Raw genomic sequence first — 25,784 nt, 5'->3', positions numbered from 1 at the left:
TAGGGTTCATCTGTTCTTTTTGATTTCTCCTCTAGATGCCATATTTTCCCACCCCCAGATCTGAAAGAGCTAAAGATTCTGGAAATCATTCATCGCTCCCCCTCTCCAGGTGCTCTCCCTCTGGCCGGACAGCTGAGCTTGCAAACGGTGCCTTCGCCCCCACCTTCTCGTACCGTTCCCTCCCTCCTTCTTTCTGCATCCCTACCCTTACCCTCTGGCCCCCAGCGCCACAGGCAGCATGGAAAGCAGGTTGTTTGTCTGACATCATCTTCCACTCCCTGGCCTGCTAAGAGTTACTCACTCAGGCAATCCCTGCTCCACCAGCGGAGACTGTCCAATTGCCAAGCAACCCCCTGTCAGCCAATCACAGAGCTCAGAGGTGATGTCATGGCGAGAGCGAGCAGTGGTGCTGATGTGGAGAGAAGCCCAGGGTACCACTAATTGAGGGAGTGAGGAAGGAAGCACCTCGCCTGAACAGGACCGCAGGTAAGTGGGAATGGAATGCAAATTCTTTGAGGCTTTTCAGACAAAAGAAAAAATTATTAGCAGCCGCAGGGAGGAGGAGCGAGGGGCCTGGCGCCCTTTGTGTTGCCTTTTGGTTTCATTCAATCAATGAAACTTTGTGAAATCCTGGCAGAAATGGGGTGAGGTGAAAAGAATGGGGCTACCCCGAGGGGCAAGGGTGGGCTACAGGCAGTCCTTCTGTTCCAGAGCTCGGAGGACAGGTGCGAATTGCCAGGGTTTCTTTTGGGTCAGATGTCCATGGTGAGATCTTTCTGCATAAAAATGTTTTGTTGCTTTGGGAGAATGGTTTTGTTCAGAGTCCGGCTTCCCTTGGAGCTGGCTCTGACCCGTGATTTGTTTCAGGCTAGAAGCTGCTTTGTGTTTTACATTTCCTTTCTCAGCCACAGTTTTTCTTGGCTCCCTTTCCCCTGTGTATCATCCTTTTCTTTCTCCTCTGTCTGCACTGGGTTACTTTTTGCTCTTGGTTCTAAGGATGCAATGAGATCACCACCTCTTCCTGGCTCCGCCTCGCCCTGAGGTCAACCTATCCTACCTGGGCAGGGCCGGCTGGCTGTCGGGCTGCAAACTGCGGGAACCCACAAGTGCCACGCCCTGGCCCCCGCTGGTGGCTGAGCGAGGCCACTCCTCACTCAGCCCACCGCCCTCGCCTAGAGTTTAGGCATTGCCCTCTTCTCATCCAGGGGACCAGGACCTGGATCCACTGTCCAGTGGCCAGCCTTGTCCCCACGTGGCAGTGCTTTGTTTCATTCCTCCCAGGAAGACACAGTCAGGTGTGGAGGGGTCCCATTGTCCTGAAAAAAGGCAGGTGCGCGGAATCCCTTGGGGGGCTCAAATATTGAGGTAGCTTGAGTCCAAACACCCTGGGCAGGAATACCCTCGTGTCTCAAGACCAAGAGAACAGTTGGGCGGGGATGGCCAGCGGTGGCCCGCTGGAGTCCTGCGGGATGGGTGGCAGACTGAGAGAGAATGTGGGAGAATCTGTCTCTCCTGACGCTGAGCCCCTCTCTAGGGGGAGGAAATCTCTCCTACAGGCAGGGAGTCAGGGTGCTAGGGGGAATGAGATCATCCTTCTGTTGAGGAGATAATCATAGTGCTGGAGAGAGTGGTGAGGAAGCAGAGGGCCAAGGTCTGATTAGCAGCTCCACTGAGCAAAGCTAGAGTCTCCAGAGACTCTGCCCTGTCCTCTAGGGCCAGCCAGCCCCCTCCTCTCAAGCATGCCCCAAGCCCCCACCTTGCTGCTAGGAACTCCTTGAAACCCACTTGTCACCAGCACCAGAACACCTGTCAGCAGGTCCCAGACCTTCTGTGATCCCCGGCTCCACCTGGCCCACTCCTGGAACAAGTTTGGAGTGGACGGGATCTTTAACTGCTAGATGGATTCACCACAGAGCATTGTAGGGAGTGAGCTCCCCATCACTGAGGGCATTCAAACAGAAGTTGGATGATCACCCAGGAGATCGGTTATAGAGATTTCTGCATTGTTTTGGAGACTGGGCTAGATTAGTGTTTTTCAAACTGCTGACTGGGATCCATTAGTGGACTGTGAAATCAAATTTGGGGGTTGTAACTGATATATATATTTTTCAAATAAAATGGAGTTAGAGTAGAAAAAAAGTCAAAACACGTTCCATATAGTAGAGTAAATATTTCCTATGCCATTTTTTAATGATGTGTTTTTAGTTATATAAATATTTGTAAATAAATTATGTTTATAAACATATTTAATAAATGTCATATTTATAAATAAATACACCCATATTTATGTCTATATTTTAGTTATGTGTATATTTATGTGTATCCACGTAGATGTATCAATGACTATATATGTGTGTATATGTCAGTATTAGGACATATACATGCTGGCTCATGATATAAAATGAAGTTCTTTATTGTCGGTCCCAGTAAGAAAAAAAACATTGGCTAAGGGACCCTTATGACCTTTTCTAAGACTATAAGCCTATGGATAATTTTTACTAGACTATGAACTTCTTTTGAACATTTTTTTTTTATTTTTAATTTGGTAAAATACACATAACATGAAATTTACCACTTTAGCCATTTTTACGTCGTGTTGACTATATTCCCGTTGTCGTGCTGCCGTCACCACCATCCATCCCCGAAACTGTTTTTATCTGTCCAAATTGAAACTCTGTCCCCGTTGAACACTAACTCTTCATTCTCCCCTCCCCCCAGCCCCTGGCAACCCCCATTCTATTTCCTGTCTCTGTGAAGTTGACCATTCTAGGTACTTTATATAAGTGGAATCACGCAGCATTTGTCTTTTTATGACTGGCTTCTTTCACTTAGCATAATGTCCTCAAGATTCACCCATATTGTAGACTGTGAACTTCTTGATTTAAAAAAAATTTTTTTTAACATTTATTTATTTTTGAGAGAGAGAAAGCGAGAGCGACAGAGTGTGAACAGGGCAGAGGCAGAGACAGAGAGGGAGACACAGAATCCAAAGCAGGCTCCAGGCTCTGAGCTGTCAGCACAGAGCCCGATGCGGGGCTTGAACCCACGAACTGTGAGATCACGATCTGAGCCGAAGGACTGTGACCTTCTTTTTTTTTTTATTTTATTTAAAAAAAAATTTTTTTTTAACGTTTATTTATTTTTGACACAGAGAGAGACAGAGCATGAACGGGGGAGGGTCAGAGAGAGGGAGACACAGAATCTGAAACAGGCTCCAGGCTCTGAGCTGTCAGCACAGAGCCCGACGTGGGGCTTGAACTCACAGACCGCGAGATCATGACCTGAGCCAAAGTCGGCCACTTAACCGACTGAGCCACCCAGGCGCCCCAGGACTGTGACCTTCTTGAAAGGAGAACTATCTTGTTCAAACATGTCCCTATGACCATATACAATATCAAGTGTCCAAAATCCAAGTACTGTGTTTAAGTGGAAAAACTATCTCTTTAGGAGATCCTGTGTTCTAAAGGACCCATCAAAAATGGAAAAAATCTGTCCTTCCTGAGCAGTGTTGAATAGACATATTATTGGCTGGTGGGGTGGTGGGAGTGTCTTGCATTTTTTGGCTTAATATCTAAATTTCCTTTTGGCTCAGTAAAAGAAATCCAAGGGCCAAGCACAGTTGCTGCTTCTCTCATCCGACTAGGCCATTTAAACCACATTTGCCCTGTGGGACATGAGTGGGCTGACTGATGAGGTTTAAAGTAGGACAATAAAGATTGATAAACTGAGATCCAGAGTAAAGTGTGACAGATAGGGAGGCAGAAAAGGAAGGGAAGAGAGAGGAGAAGAGAGAAGGACCGAGTGTTTATATTAAACCAATCACATAGAAAGAATGGGAAAATTCAGATCTTCTGTGCTGTTGATTTTATTTTCTTTTATTTTTTAAAGTTTATATATTTATTTTGAGAGAGAGAGAGAGAGAGAGAGAGAGGGGAAGGGGCACAGAGAGAGGGAGACAGAGAGAATCCCAAGCAGGCTCTAACACGAGGCTCGATCCCACGAACCGTGAGATTATGATCTGAGCTGAAACCAAGCATCGGATGCTCAACCAACTGAGCCACCCAGGCATCCCTGTGCTGTTGATTTTAAATGATTGGATATTTTCAAAATCAAAATCCTAATCCAAGAAAGGCTTAATTTTTCCTGAACCCTTAATATCCTTTCTCCAGACCCCTTGATATCTTTGCTTTATTTCCCACTTACCTGGAGACTATCATTTGCAGACACAGAATTCCCAGAGATTTTGAAATGACAGGTAGGTAGAGCTGAGAGCTTTATTTGGGGAGAGGGATAGGAATTTGGGGAAAAATGATAAAACATGCAAAATGTAATTTTTATAATGCTCTGTAGAGAAACAAACTCTACCCCGCTTTTTTTTTTTTTGGCTTGGCTAATAAACATTCATCATGTATGATTGAATTTGCTTATTAAGTTAGAATTTGCTATATTTAGAGATGTGATAGACTGGAAAAATGTTACTTTGTGTGTTTTTCTTTGAGGAAGAGTAAGGACAAAGAAAATCTCTTCTGATATTTTAAAAAACATTTTCTAGGTTTTTACATTTTTAGTTCCACTAGGAAGACAGGAAAATACACAGATAATGGGTACATTACCCCTGCCTCCCCATACACATCTATCCTTTCCCCCTTCCTTCTCTCATGCTCACTGGTCTTTTCTATCCATTAAAACTGATCGCCGCTGTGCGTCCATTCCCTTAGGGTCCTCTGTCAGAGGTAGGTGGTAGGAAGCAAGAGGACAGAACAGATTGAAAGGAACAGGGGTCTGGGGTGGTTGACTGACCTAATTTATGGCAAGGCACAGGCAACCGGGAGTTCAGAGAACAAACCAGAGACTGTGAATCCAGAGAAAGGAGCTGAGTGCAGGCGACAGGGTGAAAGACCCAGCGGGCAAGGGGGTGGGACAGATGCAGAGTTCCAGTGGATCATTTGGGTGTCAGTGCCCTGAAATGCGAACCACGTAGAAAGCAAGGTTGAAACACAGAATGTGGAAGCACTAACACAACTTGACTATTGATCCCGGGATAGGTTTGTCTGTCTTCTGCATCTGCCATCAAACAGATATGTAAGGACTCAGTAGGTATTCCACAAACCCTTCTTGAAAAATATATTACCCCGGAAGTAGTCTAGGTAGCCAAAATTTTTTTTTATCAAATTAAAGAACCCAAATACAAAAAAGATATGACATTGCTAATGGTTACCACGAAAGCAAGCACTAGAATTTAGAGCCTTTGTCTCAATATAATCAACGCATTTACAAAGCTGAATGCAAATGTCGAATATCTTAAGGCTAAGGAATGTGTCTATTAAATTTATCATTATATATACATGTATATTGTCTTAGCATCTCCCATAGTGCATATAGTAGGTTCTCAATGAATGTTTGTTAAATGAATAATTTAAGAAGGAAATCATTAATAATAATCCAGAACTGAAAACACAGTCACTGTGACAAAATCAGAAATTTTGTAGGGAAGGAAATTAAAGTATGCAAAACTCTCATCTTTCACGAAGAAAAACGTTAGATACTGTTTTCTCCTTAAAGTAATAAAATATAGATAGAAATGATTTTAACTTAAAGATCAAACACAAGTTGTGAAACATACAAAGCATTGGGGAAAAATGAAAGAATAATGAAAACAAGAATAATATTGCCAAAGGTGAGACTGTCCCTTGATTATAGGCTAAATGTAGGTTGGGAACCTGACTCTGTTCCTCCTACTTAATCTTGGGAAAGGCACTGAACCTCTTGGGGCTTCTGTCTCTTCATCTGAAAAGGGTGGGCAATGCTAGAGATCTCCAGGGCTCCTCCCATCTAAGGGCAGAGAGCTTGCCCCCTGGGAATGTCTACAAATCTATTGCTTGTTCTCTGCTGATGTGAAAATGATTTAATTTATTACACTTGGTAGGTCATGTGTATGCATTTTAACAGGACTTTTTTTTTTCCTCATAAAAGGCTTTTTATTCCTTCATTTTCTAGCTTGAACATTTCTTAAAAATTTTATTTATTTATTTATTTATTTATTTATTTCCAAGTTAGTTAGCATGTAATGTAATAATGATTTCAGGGGTAGATTCCAGTGATTCATCCCCTATTTAACAGGACTTTCGAAGACATTGCCTGATGCAAGAGAGAACTTAGTAGTGAGAATTTTAAGCCCTGGGGCTGCCCATGGTGGGAAGGCAGATGTGGGGCCCAGGAGCCTTTGTGTGCCCTTCATCCACATGCCCTAGGCAATCATCCATCTTACATTTTCTCTTGGTCTTGGATATGAGGAAGTACCATGGAGCTTTGATGTAAGAAGACACTAGTTCAAATCCCATCATTAGCATTTTCTGCTTGTATGACTTTAGGCAAATCAAGTAATTCACCTGAATTGATCATCAGTGAAATGGGTATAATAGTACCTATTTTATAGGATTTGGAGAGAATGCAATGATAAAATATATATGTCCAGATTGCAACCATGTAAAAATAATGGACATTAGGAAAAAAAAACAAACAAACAACTAGAAGAAGTGCCAACAGGAAAAAGTAGAAACCTGGCAGGGATTTCTTTTCGTTTCTCTGTCACACAGATGTTTCAAACTAGGATTTTAATATGCTTATAATTAAAACATTACATATAAAATGTACATATACACATATACGCAATTGAAAATGTCTGATAAACTGTAAAGTACTCCAAAATATTGCTATTGGTGTCACTAGGACTCAGATTACAAGAGTTTCTTCCATATGCTGATGCTTCCAAGTAATCTGAGTCCAGGGTCTCTCATGGTACCTGGGTCGCAATGCTCTTCACTCCACCCAGAGACCCTGAATGGAAGTCCATGCCCTGGAACTTTGCTTCTGTTTTTTGTCTTTCCTTTTTTTTTTTTTAATATAATTTATTGTCAAGTTGGCTAACATACAGTGTATACAGTGTGCTCTTCGTGTTGGGGGTAGTTTCCCTTGATTCATCGCTAACATACAACATCCAGTGCTCATCCCAACAAGTGCCCTCCTCAATGCCCATCACCCATTTTCCCCTCTCCCCTGCCATCAACCCTCAGTTTGTTCTCTGTATTTAAGAGTGTATTATGGTTTGCCTCCCTCCCTCTCTGTTTGAAACTATTTTTTCCCCTTCCCTTCCCCCATGGTCTTCTGTTAAGTTTCTCAGGTTCTACATATGAGTGAAAACATGGTATCTGTCTTTCTCTGACTGACTTATCTCACTTAGCACGAGTGAGTTCCATCTAGTTCTTCTAGTTCCACGTTGCTGCAAATGGCAGGATTTTATTCTTTCTCCTTGCCAATTAGTATTCCATTGTATGTAGAAACCACGTCTTCTTTATCCATTTATCAGTTGATGGACACGTAGACTCTTTCAATTGGAACTTTGCTTCTAGTATGTTGATTCTTCTGTAGGTGTTGAATGGAAAATAAAAGCAGCCCAGAAAGTGCTATCGCTGTTGATTATTTGGGACTCATTTCCCCAGACTTAATTTTCCTCCTCTGGCTTGCCTCCCAATGTAGCTATTACAACTAGGAGGGGTTCCTCAGACTTAGGCCTCCAGAGGTGTGCACTTGTCAACAGGTGACTCCTCCTTATTTCCTAGAAGCACAACCGAAGCTGCATTTCTGAGTCCGTTAGGTACTGTCTGGAAGTTGCTCCTGACCATGGTTCCCACCTCTCCTATTCTTGATCCCCTTAGAAGCAACCCAAGTGAAGGTGGTGTTCAGGTAAGCGCCAGCTCCCCAATGCCAGCTAATCACACACTGTTGTGCCTGTCCAGTGTCCTGTGGATCTCACTGGCCCAGTCTTGACCTGTGCTCTAATATCTGCTCCTTCTGCCTTTATAACTGCTGGAGAATTGCTGAAGACCCGCGGAGCATCTGCAGAACTTCCAGAGGCCCCGAATTCTCACCCAGGGGACCTGTTTCACATTTTCATCACCAAAAACCCCCGTGGTTACTTTAGGACCCGGCTGAGTGTTTGGCACAGAATTAAATAGTCAATAAATAATGTGGAAAGAATGAACCACATTCATGAAAAAAATAATTTCTCTCTCTCTCTCTTTGTTAACCTAGATATGGCTTTCGGTCAGAGTCTTCTGATCAGCACAAAATAACCAGGGGCACTGTGCAGAGATGATATGATTTTGTGACATTGACGTAGTTTGTGCAGCTTATTTCCAGCACACGCATAACTTCGGTAGGACTAGTGATTGGGACAGATCTAAAGAGCCACCTCCCTGTCCTGCCTGTGTTAGAAGACCTGGATCAGAGCTCACTGCATCCACTCCACAGTCCCTCTATTGTGTCTGAACACCCCTGCCCCGGACCACTCTGTTCAAACCACTTGGATGTGTTAGCTTCCTATGCTTCAAAAATAGTCCTCATAAGATTTGACACATCCTGAAGGCCTTATCTGGGCATTCCTTGCAGTAACAAACAAAATGCTGGCTCACTTGGGCAGTGGACAGTCAGAGTTGCCTTGGGAGTTCCAGCATGTGCCCAATAAATAGCCATGTAGCACTAGAGACTTTGGTGCTCTTGTCTATCAGCTCCTGGTCACCAACTGCATTATAGAAACCCTGGGAGCAGGGGTCACCATTTTTGGTCATGTAGAAAAGTTCTTCTGCATCCCTTTCTCTTCCCTATCTCTGCTGTTCTGGTGGCCCCCTTTTCCCTCACATCCTTGTGGTTGGGAGGAGGGAAAGGATCAGTATGAATGGTGAGGGCAAACACTTGGACCCTGGTCCTATCTTGGTCATCAACTCAGTGTGATCTCAGAATCTCTGATCTCTGGGAAGAGCATCTGGGCACTTTGGAAGGGACAGTTGTTGGTTGTGTGGGAATCTTATGTGCAGTTCAGGGTGTTGGTTTACATGGCCTCTGCCCACTAACAGCCAAGAACACCTCTAGTCTAGTGACCACCAAAAAGTCCCACATATATTCCTGGGAGTGGGCTGCCCTCATTGAGACCCTCTGGCTAGTGATCACCAGTTCAGTCCCCTCCATCGCTGACATTCTGATATTCTAGGAAAAAACTGGGGGTTCTGATCTCTTCACTTTGGACACCTTGCCCCCCACTGTGCCACATGAGATCCCCTTCAGTCAACAGCCTTAATTTCTAGACCTTCTCTCTCAGCCACCCTCACTGCCAGTCAAAATGTACTCATTCTGCGTCTTACCTCTTCATGGCCTGGGTCTCTGCTCGATGGGGTTACCGCTAACTAATTATCTACCAGTTACGTTAATGGTTCAGTCCATCAACAAAAATGTGTGATCGCTTTTTCATACATAGACGCTTAGATGCTGGCACTGGAGTAAATGTACAGGTCAGTTTGCAAATGAGAAAACAGTGCTGGGTGGAATGCAAACAGTCCAAGGTGTTACTGGTTCTAGGCAGTTCCTCACCATTTTGTGCCTAGTCCTGGCTTCCAAACTTCTCCTAATCTTTCCCTCAAGCTGATGTTGCCAGAAGAATCTATTTTTGCATGAGTAGCAGCTAATGGCAGAGATGGGCTTTAGGATGACAATCCCAGCTCTGCCCTTAACTACCTGTAGGACTTGGTGTCATTAACCTGACTCTGCCGAGCTTCAAGTGCCTCCTTACAAATAACCTCAGGGAATAACTTGAGATAACGCTTGTGAATTTTCTGGTACAAGCAGGTGTTCAAGATGGGGTAGCTATTATTATTGCTATTAACATCAGCCTTACCATTTCCTCTCTCTCTTCTTATTCAAACGATGAGGGCAGTGCCTTCCTACTGAATAGAATGTGAAGTACAAATGCTTCGTCTAGCCTGGAGGTCTCTGATCTTCCCACTGTTATTCCTGGTCCCAATGAGTCTTGCATGCAGCCCAGCAGGTCCTCTGTGTTCCCCCCAAAATCCAGTCTGCACGCCCACACACTGTCAAGTTCTGAAGCCATGGCAGTGAGAGAAGCACCTGCAGAATCTGAATTGCAGCATAACCCAGCACACTCTCACTTTTGCCATTGGAAGCTTGAGTCCCCTCACTACGGGCTTTGCTGGATCAATAACTGACAGCCCCAGGGTGGGGCTGCTCAGGGAGGCCCTGCCTCTTGACCAGCCGTCTGCACCCATCAAGAATGCTTGGGAGTGAGCGCGGGGCAAGAGTCAGGAGGCCACTGTCGTGGGTTCTGGTTCTGTGCTATTGGCTGAGTGAGTGTGAGTCATCTACCTTCAGTTGGGGACTGCTTTGATCTTTGTTATGGCTGGATACAGTCATTGTCCTGGTCTTTCCTAGGACTGGGGAGGCCTGGGACTGGCCTTCACCATAACAGAAAACACACAAAGAGCCTCTGGGAGGGCTAGAGGTTTGCCTCAGTGCAGAGATTTTTTTTGCCTTACGATGACCTGATGTGTGATGTTTCAGATAGGATTTCCCCCCATGGGACTGACTCATGTCTACTCTGGCCTCTGTTGTCTCTCTTTTAAATGTTATTTATTTTTGAGAGACAGAGAGTGAGTTGGGGAGGTGCAGAGAGAGAGGGAGACAGAGGATCTAAAGCGGACTCTGTGCTGATAGCAGAGAGCCTAATGTGGGGCTAGAACTCATATACTTTGAGATCATGACCTGAGCCGAAGTCAGACCCTCAACTGACTGAGCCACCCAGGTGCCCCTGGCCCCTATTGTCTTTTAGTCTTCATATTGCCTCCCTGAATTCCTGGCATTTTGTCCTCTGTAAACTTGAGCAATAACATCTCTTAACGCCCTTCTCTGGCAGTTCTAGGACAGGCCTGGTGGCCCCATTGCAGTGCAGGTGTTTTGCTGTGGCCTGACAACATAACCCAAGCCACCATGCCATTTAACAGATTCCCAGCATTGTGAGAAGCTTGTAGGGACCAGGCCAAGGCTGGTTTGTGGGCCCTCAGGTTGATTGGATGTATCCAGGAGAATGGCCTGAGATGTTGGTGTCTAAGATGGGAGAACAGAGGCCAAAGGGCCATTCTGAAGGGCCTCCAGGCTATGGGTTAGCATAACCAGATCTTCCAAGTGGTGTGCATCCAATCTGGGTCTAACCCACCAGCCAACTTGGAGACGTCACGTAGCCGGGCTAAGTGCTGGGGAGGCAGGTATGACCCACCCCATTCGACTCTGATGCTCCCTGTTAATTAGGGGCAAAGACGGGCTCCCTCCTGTGGCTGCCACCACCCAATGGCTTGGGACCTCTTTTCGCCACTGGCTTCTCTAGAAGAGTCTAGGCCCTCCCCTCTGCCCCCTTCTATCCTTTCTCAGAATGTCCCATGGGCAGCAACATCTTTTGGGTCTTGAATGCAATGGAAATGTCACGACTATGGCATGAGGATTTCTAGTGGCCCCGTGTACCTGTAGGTGCACCTGTAGGTGCAAATATACAAATTATCTTAAGGAACAAACTGACTGTGTATAAACACTGGTAGTTGAGATAAGGTGGAAGAATCATGGGTCTGAGCCCTGGTTCTGCCACTTACTGCATGTATTAGTTTCCTGCAGTTGCCGTAACAAATTGCCACAAACTTATGACTTGAAACAACACAAATAATTCTTTCACCATTCTGGTGTGCAGAAGTCCAAGGTGTCATTCTCCCATAATACCTTAGGGGAGGGAACTTTTGTGTCTCTTCCAGCTTCTGGTGGCTTGTGTATGCATCGATCCAATCTCTGCCTCCCTCTTCGAATGGCCTCTCCCCTCTGTGTGTCCCTTATAAGGACTCTTGTTATTACATTTGATGCCACCTGGATAATACAGGATGATCTGACCTCGAAGTCCTTCACTTAATTAAATCCGCAGAGACCCTTTCCAAATAAATCCACGTTCCCGAGTTGCAGGGGTTAGGATGAGGACATATCTTATTGGGAGACACCATTCAACCCACCCCACTGAGTAGCCTTGGAAATGTCACTTACCCTTTCTGAGCCTCAATTTCCACACCTATAAAACAGGGACGATAATCTTTACATCATAAGGCTCTTATGAAAATTAAAATGAAAACATTTGCCACATGGTAGATGCTCTATAAATACACATTTTTGATTATGTGGGCCCCAGTCCTGTGAAACAGCTTTCAGTTACAGCTCCCTTGGCTATGCATACCTCTGCCCATCTCTGGAGTGTCTCCTGTTCCCTGCCCTGGTCTTCCTTCTTGGCCTCTCTGACCTTTGTTCTCTACCTGGTTCTTCATGCTTCTATAACTCCCAGCACAATATCTTCCCAAGAAGTGTGGAAAGCACTCACTCATATTTGTAATTAAACTGTACCTTCAGGCCAGATCGGCTTTCCCTGAGTCTCCAGGACCATGGAAGACCTGGCCGCTAGCATCCAGTCCCTCCTCTGGCCAAAAGGGAAGAGCTCACAAGTCAGAAGAGCTGGGTCCCAGGGCCAGTTCTACCACCAAGTAGCTGTGTGACCTTAGCCAAGAGTCTCAGTTTCTCTAAGCCTCAGGTTCTTCATCTGAAAGTGAAGCTGATGATTCCTGTCTTGTTAACTCAGCCTCAAGTGAACATTAATTGGGATAACGTGGGTGACGGCAGTTGTCATCTGTGCTCCAAGGCTGGAGGGCCTTGATCATCATTCCCAGCTTAGGCTGAGGGGCGCAGTCCCTGGTTCCAGGCACCCACCTCTAGAGAAAAAGCCCAGTTCAGTCCCCCTTCTTTCTCAGAGTCCCTTCTCTGCCTCACTTCACTTATTTGGACCCCTACATCAGATCCATTACCTAGGTTAAAATCTGATGAGGCTCCCTCTCCTGGCAAGGACCCTCTCACCCTCCCAGTCACCTCATCAATCAGCCCAGTCGTGGGCTGAGATTGTGTGGAATGGAGCCTCATGACCAGGGATGTCCCCTCCAGGCCCTGTTCAGGGACCCGCTGGTACTGTCAGGATCAGCTTGACTCTGAGTAAAGAGGCCTATTGTGCTGCACGGCGAAGGGGGCGGTGCATGGCAGGGCCCCTGGCTCCAAAGAACATGAAGTTGCTGGAGGGAACTTAGTGCTTTTGACCTCGTTTCAGAGCTCTGCTGTTTCAGAGCTTTGACCAGAGCCGGTTGACCTGGCTTCCAGTTGCTGTGTTTTTAACTCTCTAACCGCATGACCCCGAGCAACCCACATAAACCCTCTGAACCTCTGTTTCCTCATCTTCAAATGGCAATGACAGTCCTTAACTGCAGGGATGGTGAGGACCAGAGAGGTAGTGACTCTGAAGCAGGTGTGTGGGGGCTGGTGGCCACCCTGATGGAAAAGGCGGACGAAAGGAAACACGTTTATTAAGTACCTCCTTTTTGCTGGATGCTGTATATATGCATTTCTCATTTAATGTGTGCAATTTGAGGTCAAGTCTGTGTTGGAGTCCACATGGGTCTGGCCTAAAGCTGAGCCCACTGCTCCTGTTGGCGCCCCTGCCCACCCCCAGCCAGTACAGACCCCAGTCCCCATTGGGAATATGCCTCATTAAGGAAGGAAAGTGACTCTGAGTCAATCTCAGAGTCCTTTGCCTTGTGAGGATGCAGGCAGGGGAGCTGTTGGCTCATGCCGCCTTGGCACAGTGCCCACTGAGGGTGGCTGTGTTAGTCGGCATTCTCCAGAGAAACAGAACCAATAGGATGCATACAGAAAGAGATTTATTGTGACGGATTGCTCACGCGGTTATGGAGGCTAAGAAACCCCACGATCAGCTGCCGACAAGCTGGGGACCCAGGAAAGCTGGGGGCAGAACTCCAGCCCAAGTCTGAAGGCCAGAGAACCGGAGCTCTCACGTCTGAGGGCAGGAGAAGACGGATGTCCAGCTTAAGCAGAGAGAGCGAATTCACTCTTTCTCCGCCTTCTGTTCTGTTCAGGCCCTCAACAGATTGAGCGAGGCCCACCCACACTGGGGAGGGTCATCTTTACTCAGCCTATCCACTCAAATACTAACCTGTCCCTGAGAGGGGGTGTGCCTGAGACATCCAGAAATAATGCTCACCAGCTATCTGGGCATCCCTTAGTCCAGTCATGTGGACACAAAAATTAACCACCATAGTGGCCAAGGATCAAGTGTTCCCCATGATGGCTACTTACTGCTGGCTACTCCTCATTCCCTTGCATAGCAGCCTTCGGTAGACATCTGTCCCTTACTGTCCCTGACCTTCTCCCTCCCTGCTTCTCTTGTTTCACCTCCCCCTCCTCTTTTGCACTCTCTGGTCAACCACAGACATGGAGATTTCTCACCACACTCCCCCACCTCCAGCTTATGGCTCCCTTAGCACAGTGCCCTCCAGGCTTAGTTCCGACTCATCAGTTAAGACTCAATGCAGGTGCTGCTAACACCCGGGGTCCCTTGCTGGCTCCCCAGGCCTCGTGCTGAGCATGAAGCCCCATCTCTGTGCTCCCACAATAATCCTGCGTGGAGATTTCCATCTCTGTACCAACCGCATTGTGATGACATCATTCCTTAATAATATTTGTCTCTTCTCATAGTTGGTCTTAAACGGGGTCAGGGAGTGTTTGGTGGGTAGTGAGTGAGAGGCCATGTGAACTAGGATTTTGACAGCCTCTGTCCAATGCCCTCTCACCCCCTATCAGAATGGACTGGGAGGGGGAATAGGGAGAAATTCAGGACACAGAGTTATTTTGTGAAAACCTCCCAAGCGATTCTGACTTAAGATTTGTCTCTCACCTCAGCCTTTGCTTTGGCCCAGCCACTGAGCCGCACAGAGACAAATGAACAGCTCTTGACATGTACAGTTTTGGGAAACCCATGTCTGATGCTCAGGGGGCTTGAGACTAGAAAGCCAATTATGAAGCTATTCTTAGTGCCCGGAAACTGAACTTGCTTGCGGTAATATGGAAGAGGGGGGGTCTGTGTTTGGGAAAGGGAGGGTGGGTGTGTAGAGGTCCTGGAGGTGGGGGCAGACCAGGTGCGTCCTGGGATTCCCTCCCCAGTTGTGCAAAGAACTTTCTTATGCGAATAACCTGTCAGTGGGAACATGCTCTCTTTCTCAGATTTGTGACAGCGTCCTGAGCTGGTGACAGACCTACTCTGTGACTTTCAGCCAGATTCAGCCCTCACATTCCTGAAAACATGACCCTCGCCGGTAGGTACAAAAACTGTCTATGCAGCGGGGCACCGTAGGGCAGGGTGTTTCTGTACACACATATATGTGCTTACCTAGACACAGAGAAGGGTAAAAGACTGACAGAAAGTATACCCCAGGACTAAAAGGCGTTATCTCTAGATGGTGGGTGGGATCACAGCTGAGCTTTTCTTTCTTTTTTTTTTTTTTAATTTTTTTTTTTAACATTTAGTTATTTTTGAGACAGAGAGAGACAGAGCATGAATGGGGGAGGGGCGGAGAGAGAGGGAGACACAGAATCTGAAATGGGCTGCAGGCTCTGAGCAGTCAGCACAGAGCCTGACGTGGGGCTCGAACTCACGGACCGCGAGATCATGACCTGAGCCGAAGTCGGACGCTCAACCGATTCAGCCATCCAGGCGCCCCAGAGCTTTTCTTTTACTCATCTGTTCGTGTTTTAAAAACTTTTTACAATGCACACGTATTATTTTCACACTGGATTATGCTTTCAGCAAGTAAAAGGAAAGAAGAAGGAGAGTGCCTGGGCACCACACTGGGTTTAGCTGAGAACTGAGAGGGCCTGAGCACGTGGAGCTTAAAACAAGGTGCACTGGCCCCAGGGTGGTGGAGGGACAGGCAGGATCACAGGCCGGGGCCAGGGCAATAGTGGGCTGGACTTGACCATATCAGCTCTAACTTGTGACCTCTTGGCTTTCAAATCTTCTCCTGACACAAAGAGACTAGACGGTGGGAGTGCCTTTATGGGCACCGGCACCTGTGCTGGGAAGGTCAGAGAAGGCTCACAGCCTGACCTTGCCACCCAGGGAGAGGCAAGACCGGAGGGATGGTCGTGTGCATCTTTACCATTCAGAGAAGCATTGCTGAGTACTTGGACTAAAATGGAGCGTGGACTTCCTGCATCTCGGAGCAAAGTAGTTGGAATATTCTGGGCAAGTGTGAGGAGACAGAGAACTAGGTCCAGGGCGCCAGGTTGGGGTTTGTGGTCTTTACCTGAGGGCATTCTGCATTCGGTAGGAAGAAGGGAAACAATGTACTCAGGAGAAGATGGGGTCATCTGGGTGCTCTGGAAGGGTCAGGTTCTAATAAGGTGGACAGAAGTGGATCTGAATCACACACAGGAATCCTAAAATGGGCCGCTCAGGGCAAAGGGGGCTGAATCCCCAGGCAAGGGGTAGATTCGGGTGGTTTAGGTGCCGCTGTGGAGCCTGGTGACCCCTGGATGCTCAGGCACCCAGACTCACACGGAGGCTGACTCAGGAGACTAGGAGGGAGTCACCACCTTCTGCCGGTGTTTCTGCAGCCTACAAAGAGAAGATGAAGGAGCTCCCACTCGTGTCCTTGTTCTGCTCCTGTTTTCTGGCCGATCCTCTGAATAAATCATCCTATAAATACGAAGGTAAGTGAGGGCCACAGTTGAGGGTGTAGCTTGTGGAGGATTCCTGGGCTCGTATCCACGAGTAGCACGCTCCTGTCCCAATTTTATGAAACTCTCCTCCCCGTATCAAGTTTTCTTTCCCAGAGCCAGTAAAACCACTGCAGCTGATTCTGAGGGTCTAAGCATCAGGCAAAGGCTGGTGTGGGGCTGCAGCCCGGGGGACTAGGTAGCAGCTGAAGGTGAATCAGGCCCTCTGCCTCCTGATCTTATCTTTTCTTCATTCATTTAACAAACGGATGCTGTGGAAGATGCCGAGGTGAGGCAGTCAGAGATTCTGCCCTTGGGGAACACCTAGAATAGAAGATGAGTGCAAACCACTGGATTCCACAGTTGATAGGTCTCCTTAGTGAATGGTGGAGATGCTCTGACAGAGTCCAGAGCGGGGGCGAACGAGAGGACTTCCCTCTGCAGCCAGCCAAGGAGGTTGTGCGGTAGCCATGTTGCCTGGGACCTGTGACAGGGTCCCAGGACACTGGCAGGGGGCACTGAGTGGCCACATTCTGCTCAGAGAGGGGTGGGGAGCAGGTCACCTCTTAATTTCCTTGGGATTAAAAGGAAGGGACAGGTTTGTTTTGGAAATGAGAGATGGGAGTGCTTGGGTTACCTGAGATTGTTTTTTCTGTCTAGGCTGGTGTGGGAGACAGTGTAGGAGGAAAGATCAAAGCCAGCGGAAAGACAGTGCTGACTGGAGAGAAAGAAGAGAGCAGGGTAGGAGGGAGCAGGGGAGAGGTGGCAATAGGCTGAGCCATCAGACTGGTAGTGGGACGAGGAGTGGACGGGTGGTGGGTGGTGGGCAAATGAACCACTGGCTGCCGCTGAGGACAATTTGAGCAAGAGCTCAACGACGGTAGGAGCCTGTGGCAGAAACAAAAGTGAAAGCAGTTGCTACGGCCATTATTAGAAACCTCAATGCCTGGGACCTCAACTCTTGGAGCCTGAGCCCTTGCCATGGCTACCAGCCCCTTCAGCCCCATTCACCTTAGGTGCCTAGTTCAGGACCAACCCAGAACTGATTGCCTTGGGGACCCTAGAGCTCCCATATACGTGTGCATGTGTGCATGCTTTTGGGGCACGAATCTAGTTTACAGGGGGTGAGCAGCCCCTTTTATTGCTTTCTTTAGCAGACACAGTGGACCTGAACTGGTGTGTAATTTCCGACATGGAAGTCATTGAGCTGAACAAATGTACCTCGGGCCAGTCCTTTGAAGTCATCCTGAAGCCACCTTCCTTCGATGGGGTCCCCGAGTTCAATGCCTCTCTACCCAGGCGGCGAGACCCATCACTGGAAGAGATCCAGAAGAAACTAGAAGCAGCTGAGGAGCGAAGAAAGGTAAGTGCTGTCCTTTCTTTCCTCTATCTCAGCATGAGGGGAGGGACTTAGAGAAGACAGGTGGTGGCCCTGAGCTGAGGTCAGGTCACCACCAACGTACAAATATTTCGGCAGTGCCTCCCATGGATAGGGCAGAGAATGGAACAACCATTGAGGGAAACAAAGAAGTGAGGTACCTGGTCTCTAGGAGCTTACAGTTTGGTGAGAGGGATAAGGCACTGAATTACATATGCCCAAGAGATGGCCTTATATGCACACTGACAAGAGGAAGACATCGGCAAACACTAACGATTTAGGGAAAGGCTAAACAATTAAGGAAAAGGATCCTTAACTGGGGAAAGGGTAAGAAGGTCATGGTGTGGTATATTTCACCCCCTTGTGTGCCTTCCATGTTTCCTATTGATTCCTCTGACCCATCTTTATGGAAGCTCTTCATCTTTTTTTTGGTAAATGTTTATTTATTATTTTTGAGAGAGAGAGAGTGCAAGCAGGGGAGGGGCGGAGAGCGAGGGGGACAGAGGATCTGAAGTGGGCTCTGTGCTGTCAGCACAGAACCTGACGTGAGGCTCAAACTCACAAACCGTGAAATCATGACCTGAGCTGAAGTCAGACACTCAACCTACTGAGCCACCCAGGTGCCCCATAAGCTTTTCATCTTTGAAGGAGAAAATAATCTTCTTCCTTGAATTCCTATAGCATTTCCTCTCTACCTCTTAGGGCATATGTCACATGCTAGTCTGGGTTAGACTTATATATATGTCTTATCTCTAGTAGACTTTTTGTTTCCCCAAGTTGTTAGGATAGTGCTTGGCACTTGGTATATATCATCATTTAATATTTGTGAAGGAGGGAGGGAGGTAAGGAAGGAATAAAGGAAGGAGGGAGGGAGGGAAGGAAGGAGGGAAGGAAGGAAGGAAGGCAGGCAAGAGGGAAATGAGAAAAAGAACTGAGGGTATGGTGGGAGAATCCAGAGTGTCTGCTTCTTGCCAATGTGCCAGGCTCAGGGAGGCGTCTGTTCTGGGTGTGCAAATCTTAAGTGATGGTGGTGAAAATTCACCCTGGTATGCTCACTTTCAAGGGCCTCTCTCTCCCTTTTGTGCTTCCTTAGTACCAGGAAGCTGAGCTCCTGAAACACCTAGCAGAGAAACGAGAACACGAGCGGGAGGTGATCCAAAAAGCCATTGAGGAAAACAACAATTTCATCAAGATGGCTAAGGAAAAACTGGCCCAGAAGATGGAATCCAATAAGGAAAACCGGGAGGCCCATCTTGCCGCCATGTTGGAACGGCTGCAAGAGAAGGTAAGTGGTCTTGGAGAGAGAAGAGATTCCTGGAAACTCTCTTCCTTCCATGGCAAGTATAAAGGGCCTACATATTATTTTAGGCATCAAACAGCCTCAGGTAGGAAAGGGGTGTTTCTGTTAGGTTGGATCCTTAGAGAGTTCCAAGGAATGTTCTGGGAAGTCGTAGGCAAGAAACATGAGCCAAGCTTTGGAATTCTGTGGGGGCTATGATGCACAGCTACACAATTGAAGTTTCTCATTGTCTTAGGGAGATGAGACCTCTTATCTTCTAGAGGAACCCTGTGTGATGCAAGGGAGTAAGGACAAATAAGCAGTTGTACATTCCCGGCTTCATCCTTCAATGGACTGATTCGATTTAATGCAAGATGATGATTTGGGCTCTTGGCTCTAAGCCAAGGGCATGATAAGCTGGGTTGACCATTGAGCAGGAAACCTGATTCTCTCCAAACCTCTTGATATGGACTGAGTGAGTCACGGGTCTTTCCAATATTCTGCCTTTTGTCAATACACCAAATGGTGTCACCTACATAGGAGAAACGTGAGAGACTGGGATTGGTCCCACGTGTCAGCAGAGTAACAGCCCGTTCTGCTGAGAACATGTTGGCCTCATTTCCTGAGTCTCCAGGCTGCCCCAGTTTCTCCTGCAGCTCCTGGGAGAGCTCCAGCTCTGTGTTTTATTTCCAGGAGCCGCCTGCTGCGCGGTGACTCCCGGGACCCGATCGGTGGCCTCGTCCCATGGTGAGCAGCGTGGTCCCCACTCTTTTCCTGCCCATCCACCTAGAGTCTCAGGCCCTTGGCAACAGCTACTAGAAAGATCGGTTTCTTCACAGGGGATCTGAATGTTGCGTAGGCCCTGCCTCTGGCCAGCATGTGGCAACCCTTCCACTCTCACGCTCCACCCTCCTAGGGGAAGTAAGGCCTCCACCAAGTATCAGATGGGAGGGAAGTGATCTGGGTCTGATTTCAGGCTTCCCCAGTTACTGAGGGCTGGCTAGGAACAAACTCTTGCAGGAAAAAACAAAAACAAAACAAAAACCTGGGATTGCGATAAAATGGGGGCGTGGGCTCTCAGGCCAAACCCAGAAGAAATCATTGAAGCTAGAACCACGATATGGTATTTAAATGATGGCAAAAACACGTTTACTTTTCATACCCCTATCCCCACAGCAAATCCATGAGGTAAGCACAACAGTGTTATCCTTATTTAATTGATGGGCAAACCATGTTGGAGAAGGTCAAATAACTTGGCCAGGGTCACACAGACACTAAGCAGTGCAGCTGGGACCAGAACCCGGTTCTCTGGGTACCATAAAACTAGGGGACTCTTTCAACCCCTATTTCGGGAGGATCAGTCCACAATCATCCTGTTTTCCCTTTGGCCAGAGAGGGGACCATTGGAAGCCAAAGAAAAGGAGCCCAGAAATCTAGGGTTCTCCCCAGAGAGCTCACCTGAGTGGAGGTAGATTCTGAGGGGAAGAGATTGAGAAGGTCCCCACTCTGGTGTAATAGCTACGGAGGTGAGGTAAGACTTCAAGAAGCAAAATGTCAGAGTAAGAATCTGAGTGGGCATCACTCTTTTGGGATCGTGACCCCATTCATTCTTGGTCACTGATGGAGGCAGGAGGTGGAATGACAGATAAATGTATGACTTCTGCCCTGCCCCAAGCCAATGCTTTGTGTCAGTTTCTGTGTGGATCACTGACCATCTGCAACAGATTCACCTGGTGTTAAGTTTAAAGCTACAGATCCTTGGGCCCTACCTCAGACCTGCGGACACTGGCTCTCTAGGAATGGTGCCTGAGGACCTGGCGGTGTCACAAATTCCTTAGGTCATGCTGATTATGGGGTGAGGTTTAGAACCACTGTCCTAGACACACCACTACCCACACTTTCCCTAGGGCCACGGAAATTTCTAGGGCCTCTTCAGGGATGGATTCATAGTTTAAGATATATCCTGAATTCCTGGACTGACTTAGTGGGCCTACTCCAGGCTGATTTTTGATATGTGGATATGATGATATCTGGATGATTGCCAAGGTCTGGTAGAGACAATATTTACTGAGCACCTGCCATGTACGAGGTGCTCTAGGAAGAATGGGGAAATACAAAGAAGAAAAAGGTGTGCTCCTTGCCTGCAAGAAAGATACCGTTCAATAGGGGACCCAGGCAGATGTACAACGAGCCGTGACAGAAGGCAGGCCACGGGGTGCCCTGGAGGTGAACACTAAAGTCACAGAATTCTAGAGATAAAAGGAGCTTTCCGTTCATGGCCCTCTTTAAAAACCAGGTTGCTGAGGCCTGATCGGTGACGTGATTGGTCAAGGTCACATAGCCGATGGGTCTTTGAAGTCAGATCCCATCTTTTGGCTATTATGCTGTGAGGCAAAGAGGGTTCTCATACCCCACTTGTGAGAGAGTCCACTTTCTGGAGTTGGGTGACATTTCCAAAAATTCTTCAGTCAATTCATACCTTAAGAGCCCTCATCTTTCACCAAAGGGCTTAAGAAAACAATTTGCATGGAGGGAGGGGAAGGACAGAAGTGAAGGCCGTGGTCACGTTGCAAGTGTTGGACGGGGGGGGGGGGGGGGGGGGGGGGGCACTTGTAATGAGGCCTGGCTGTAATGCCACATGCTCCTCTCGCATAGTGACACTGAGCTGCTTCTCACACTGAGTCAAGCAATGCACTGAGTGCGAGCTCAGGACGGCCAGGTGAAGGAGGGAGAGGTGGGTGGGCTCTGGGGTTGCTGGGATGTGGGTTCCCCGTGGGAGGTTGGCCCCAGTCAACGAGCTCCCCGGGGCTGAACCAGTGGGCTCGCTCACCTGCCTCCTGCCAGTCTCACCTGCCACCTTCTGCCCCTTCTCAGGACGTCTTTGCAGACTTTGCTCTTCACTTCCTGTGGCGGCAATTCTTTACTTTGTGTTCTCTTTCCCCTGGCTTCCCTTTATCCCCTTATCCCGGGGGAAGCCTGTGTGACCTGCCCTTTTCGCTCCCTTCCTTCTCAGGACAAGCACGCGGAAGAGGTGCGGAAAAACAAGGAGCTGAAGGAAGAGGCCTCCAGGTAAAGCCCAGAGGCCAAAGAAGTTTCCAGAACAGCCGGACAGCTCCAGCAGCTCCGCAGTTCCCGAGGCAGCCTCGTCCGCCGCGGGCTGCTCTCCCAGCACTGGGGTTTGGGGGGGAGGGGGGTGGCCAGGGGTGTTTCCTCTGCTTTTGGTGTTTGTACATGTAAAGAATTGACCAGTGAAGCCATCCTATTTGTTTCCGGGGAACAATGATGGGGTGGGAGAGGGGAGAGAAGGAGAGAACTTGGGAAAGAAGATGGAGAAGGACTCATGGACATTGCAACCCTGCCCACCGCAGACTCAGGTCAAGTCCTTGGCTTTTCTTCGCGGTGAATGTCCAGGCACCATGTTGAGGGAGGCTGCAAACGGGGCAGAGTCCGGGGTGGGGCAGCGGCTGCAGGGCCCTGCGGGGGAAGCCCAGCGAGAGGGTGGGGGGCCCCTGGACATGTTGCTTCCGCCCTGCAACAGGTGGGATGAGGTCCGAGTGTGTGTGTATTAACCATCATCTTTTGATCATCATGACCAATGAAATATTTACTCCAGGTCTCCCGTTCTTTATTTCCTGAATTTGTCCTTCCAGTGACTGACAAAATATTCTTGAATTTGGTTTCCACCCATCAGGGGGCAGCTGCCTCTTTTGTTCCCGAGTTTGACCATCAGAGCATCTGAGAGGTGCTGGGGGAGGTGGGTTAAACATGCCAGAATTTGGCATAATTAAAGAGTTCGTTTTTTGCTTTTCTCCTCCCCCTCCCCTCCCCTCCTCCCTCCCTCTCCCTCCCCTTCCCCTTCCCTCCCCTCCCACCTCCTCCACTTCTTCCTCCTCTTCTCCTCCTCCTCCTCCTTCTTCTTCTTCTTCCCCCTTTGTGGATTGTCCATTATTGGATTGAATTCACTGAATTGATGAAGAAAGAAATTCCATCTTGCCCGCTATGGGTTGACATTTGAATGGTCCCTGACATCATCCTAAGAAAGAAGTTCTCCTCACTTTGGGGGTGTGGGATTCTAGGTGGTCACAAAAAGTGAGCAAGAAAATTAAATGTCTGTTAGTGGAAAGCAGAGGTATCATTTCAGAGCCAGCATTCACCTTATCCAGAACACTAAACCATGAGCAAGAAAGGGGTCTCCCTCCCCTTCTTCCCTGCAAATAAGGGCACAGCCTGCAGAGCAGGGCCCCCACCCTGTCCTGCACACTGTGTAGTTTTGTACAGCCTTGTAAATAAATCTTTTGGTATTGCCCCTGCCCCCACCCACCAGTGGTACTGTATTTGGCTTCTCCATTTTAGGTTGGGATAGCAGGAGGGATCACTGATGATGATGAAGAGCAGGGAGAGGAGGAAGGTAATGGCAGTTAACACTTAACCAGCACTTACTAGATGCCTGGCAATTTTCTGGAGACCTACATCTATATTTACCTATATCTGTATCTATCTATACCTACGTTGTCCTATTTTGCAGACAAGGAAACTGAGGTATAGAAAGGTTAAGTAACCTGCCCAAGCCACACAGGTAATAAGTGAGGGAACTGAATTCTGGCCATTTGCTCCCAGAGTATAAGTTCTTAGCCACTGTACTGTGCTGTTTCTCAACACTTCCAAACTCACATGTGAGTTCTAGAATAGGGTTTCTCAAAGTCGAGTTGTGTCTTATTGGATTGTGAAATCAATTTAGTGGGTGCCACCCAACCTTAATTTTTTTTAATGGAATAGACTAGGAAACAAAGCATCAAAGCGATCACAGGAAACAATGGACACTGGTGGAAATTGTGTTTCAATTGTATGTTTGCTGATGTGTGTTCTAGCATAACATGCACTTCTTCTGGGGGTTGCAATTAAACTCTTTGAAAGCCACTGCTCTCCAGTGAATGTGGAGACTAGAGGTTAGCCCCAGGGGCCTCTGAAGCTGCTGAGCTTGAGAAAGTGAGAAGCTGGGGCTATGCCATCTAGAACTGTCTGCTTCCAAGTGGAAGGAACCAAGAGTGGCCTCAAGGGTCTATTCCCACAAATCTACGCCATCAGCGTCTCCATCCTCCCACTGGAAAACCCAAGGCCAAGAGGAAGCTTCATTCCCACTATTGTCTTTCCTCCAACTCTCTTGCGCTTATCATTCATTCCCTGATAAACCCAATAACCACCCCTCCATCCTTTGCAAAGGCTGTTCTCTTGCTGGGGTTGCTCTTCCCTGCCTGGCTGAATATGAATTCTCGCTCATTCTTTAAAACTCAGCTCAGATATTAAGTTCCCTGACTCCACCAATATTTCTATACCTCTTATAGGCTGTGTTTACTATGTAATTATTTGTTTACCTCTGTCTCTCAACTATTAGATTTGAAGTTGCTTGGAAACAGGAACCAGTTTTATTACTCTTTGTGTCCCAGGCAGTGGCCGCTCCAGAATTTCTGCATAGGATGGGATTATGGGCAGCAATCTGGATGAAAGAAACATCAGGGTACTTGTCCCGAAGCTTCATTTGTATAGCATTTTACTAAAGCACTGTATATAAGACCCAGAAAATACTATCAATTGCACATATCAAAGAATATGGCTGATCCAGATGATGTAGAAGACTGTAAAATCTGTCAACAAGACAGATGGGTCCCACCAATTCTCAGTGCCTGACATTGAAAGCTGGAAACTCCAACTATGTGCTAGGCATGGGACTAGCTTCTAAGCATTAAAAAGGATTCCTACATTGGAAGGGTTTACGCATCAGTTGGGATGCAAATGAAATGTCTAAGGCAGTGGGTCTTAAATTTTTAGTTTACATCAAAATGCCTCTGAGAGCTTATTAAAATGTATATTACAACGTACATTACAAACATTGGGTGTTTGTAAGTGAAAATAATTTACCAAGCTTATTGAAATGTTATCTTTTGAAGATGTTGCCTGGGAACCTACATTTTGAAAAGCCACTTTCCAGGTTTTTAGGTGCCAATCATGACTACAGTGTGAGGAATTCTGGACAGCTAAGACCTAAGCCTTAGGTAGTATTTCCAAAGGCAAGAGGAAGGGAGAAGTCTTCATGAAGTGGGCGGCACTTGAACTGAGACTTTAAGGATGAGCAAACTTTGAACAGAGAGGAAGAGGCAGACCTAGGAAGGGTGAGCCGGATGTGTGAGTTGGGAATCATGAACATTGGGAAGCAGCTGCTGCCCAAGTGAACGAATTCATCACCCAGGAAGAGTATACAAAGAAAAGGGCCCTTGGGATGCCCCTGATGTTGTGCAACATGAGGAACGGGGGCTAAGGAAGAGCAGAATAAAAGGCGTATTTTAAATCCTGAGATCCCAAATCAGTGGTTTTCAATGGGGCAGGAATGCCCCCTGGAGGGCATTTTGGAAATGTGCAGCAGCGATTTGGTAAACAAGACAGGCTTAGAGCACTTCCTTTGAGTGGATGGAGACCAAGGCTGCCTGACTGCAACCAAGGGAACGTCTCATACCTATAGCATTCAACTTCTGAATGTAAATAAGAAACCCTTTTATGATTATCGAAGCCCAGAGCCTAGCTCAGTTTTACATATAAACACAACTTCTCCCACCCCCACCCCAATTTAAATATTCACTGACTTTTGCAGGA

General features: G+C 47.4%; 1 protein-coding gene across 4 annotated transcripts; it reads left to right on the top strand.

The window, feature by feature from the left end:
- Positions 1-355: 355 nt before the first annotated feature.
- On the top strand, positions 356-22,746 carry STMN4 (stathmin 4). Of its 4 annotated transcripts, XM_043564601.1 has the most exons (8): positions 356-486; positions 14,989-15,080; positions 16,381-16,476; positions 17,143-17,223; positions 17,637-17,845; positions 18,954-19,145; positions 19,833-19,886; positions 22,153-22,746. In XM_043564601.1, exons 2-7 carry the CDS (start codon positions 15,068-15,070, stop codon positions 19,851-19,853), a joined length of 612 nt encoding a protein of 203 aa, XP_043420536.1. In that variant the 5' UTR covers positions 356-486; positions 14,989-15,067; the 3' UTR covers positions 19,854-19,886; positions 22,153-22,746. The 4 variants fall into 4 exon arrangements, with proteins under 4 accessions (XP_043420536.1, XP_043420555.1, XP_043420527.1 ...); XM_043564620.1 differs by lacking the exon at positions 17,143-17,223; XM_043564592.1 differs by lacking the exon at positions 19,833-19,886.
- Positions 22,747-25,784: the final 3,038 nt, after the last annotated feature.

This window comes from Prionailurus bengalensis, chromosome B1, assembly GCF_016509475.1.
Source record: "Prionailurus bengalensis isolate Pbe53 chromosome B1, Fcat_Pben_1.1_paternal_pri, whole genome shotgun sequence".
Classification (NCBI taxonomy): Eukaryota; Metazoa; Chordata; class Mammalia; order Carnivora; family Felidae; genus Prionailurus; species Prionailurus bengalensis.
Note: the sequence above shows the minus strand (reverse complement) of the source record. Positions and strands in the feature narration are given on the sequence as shown.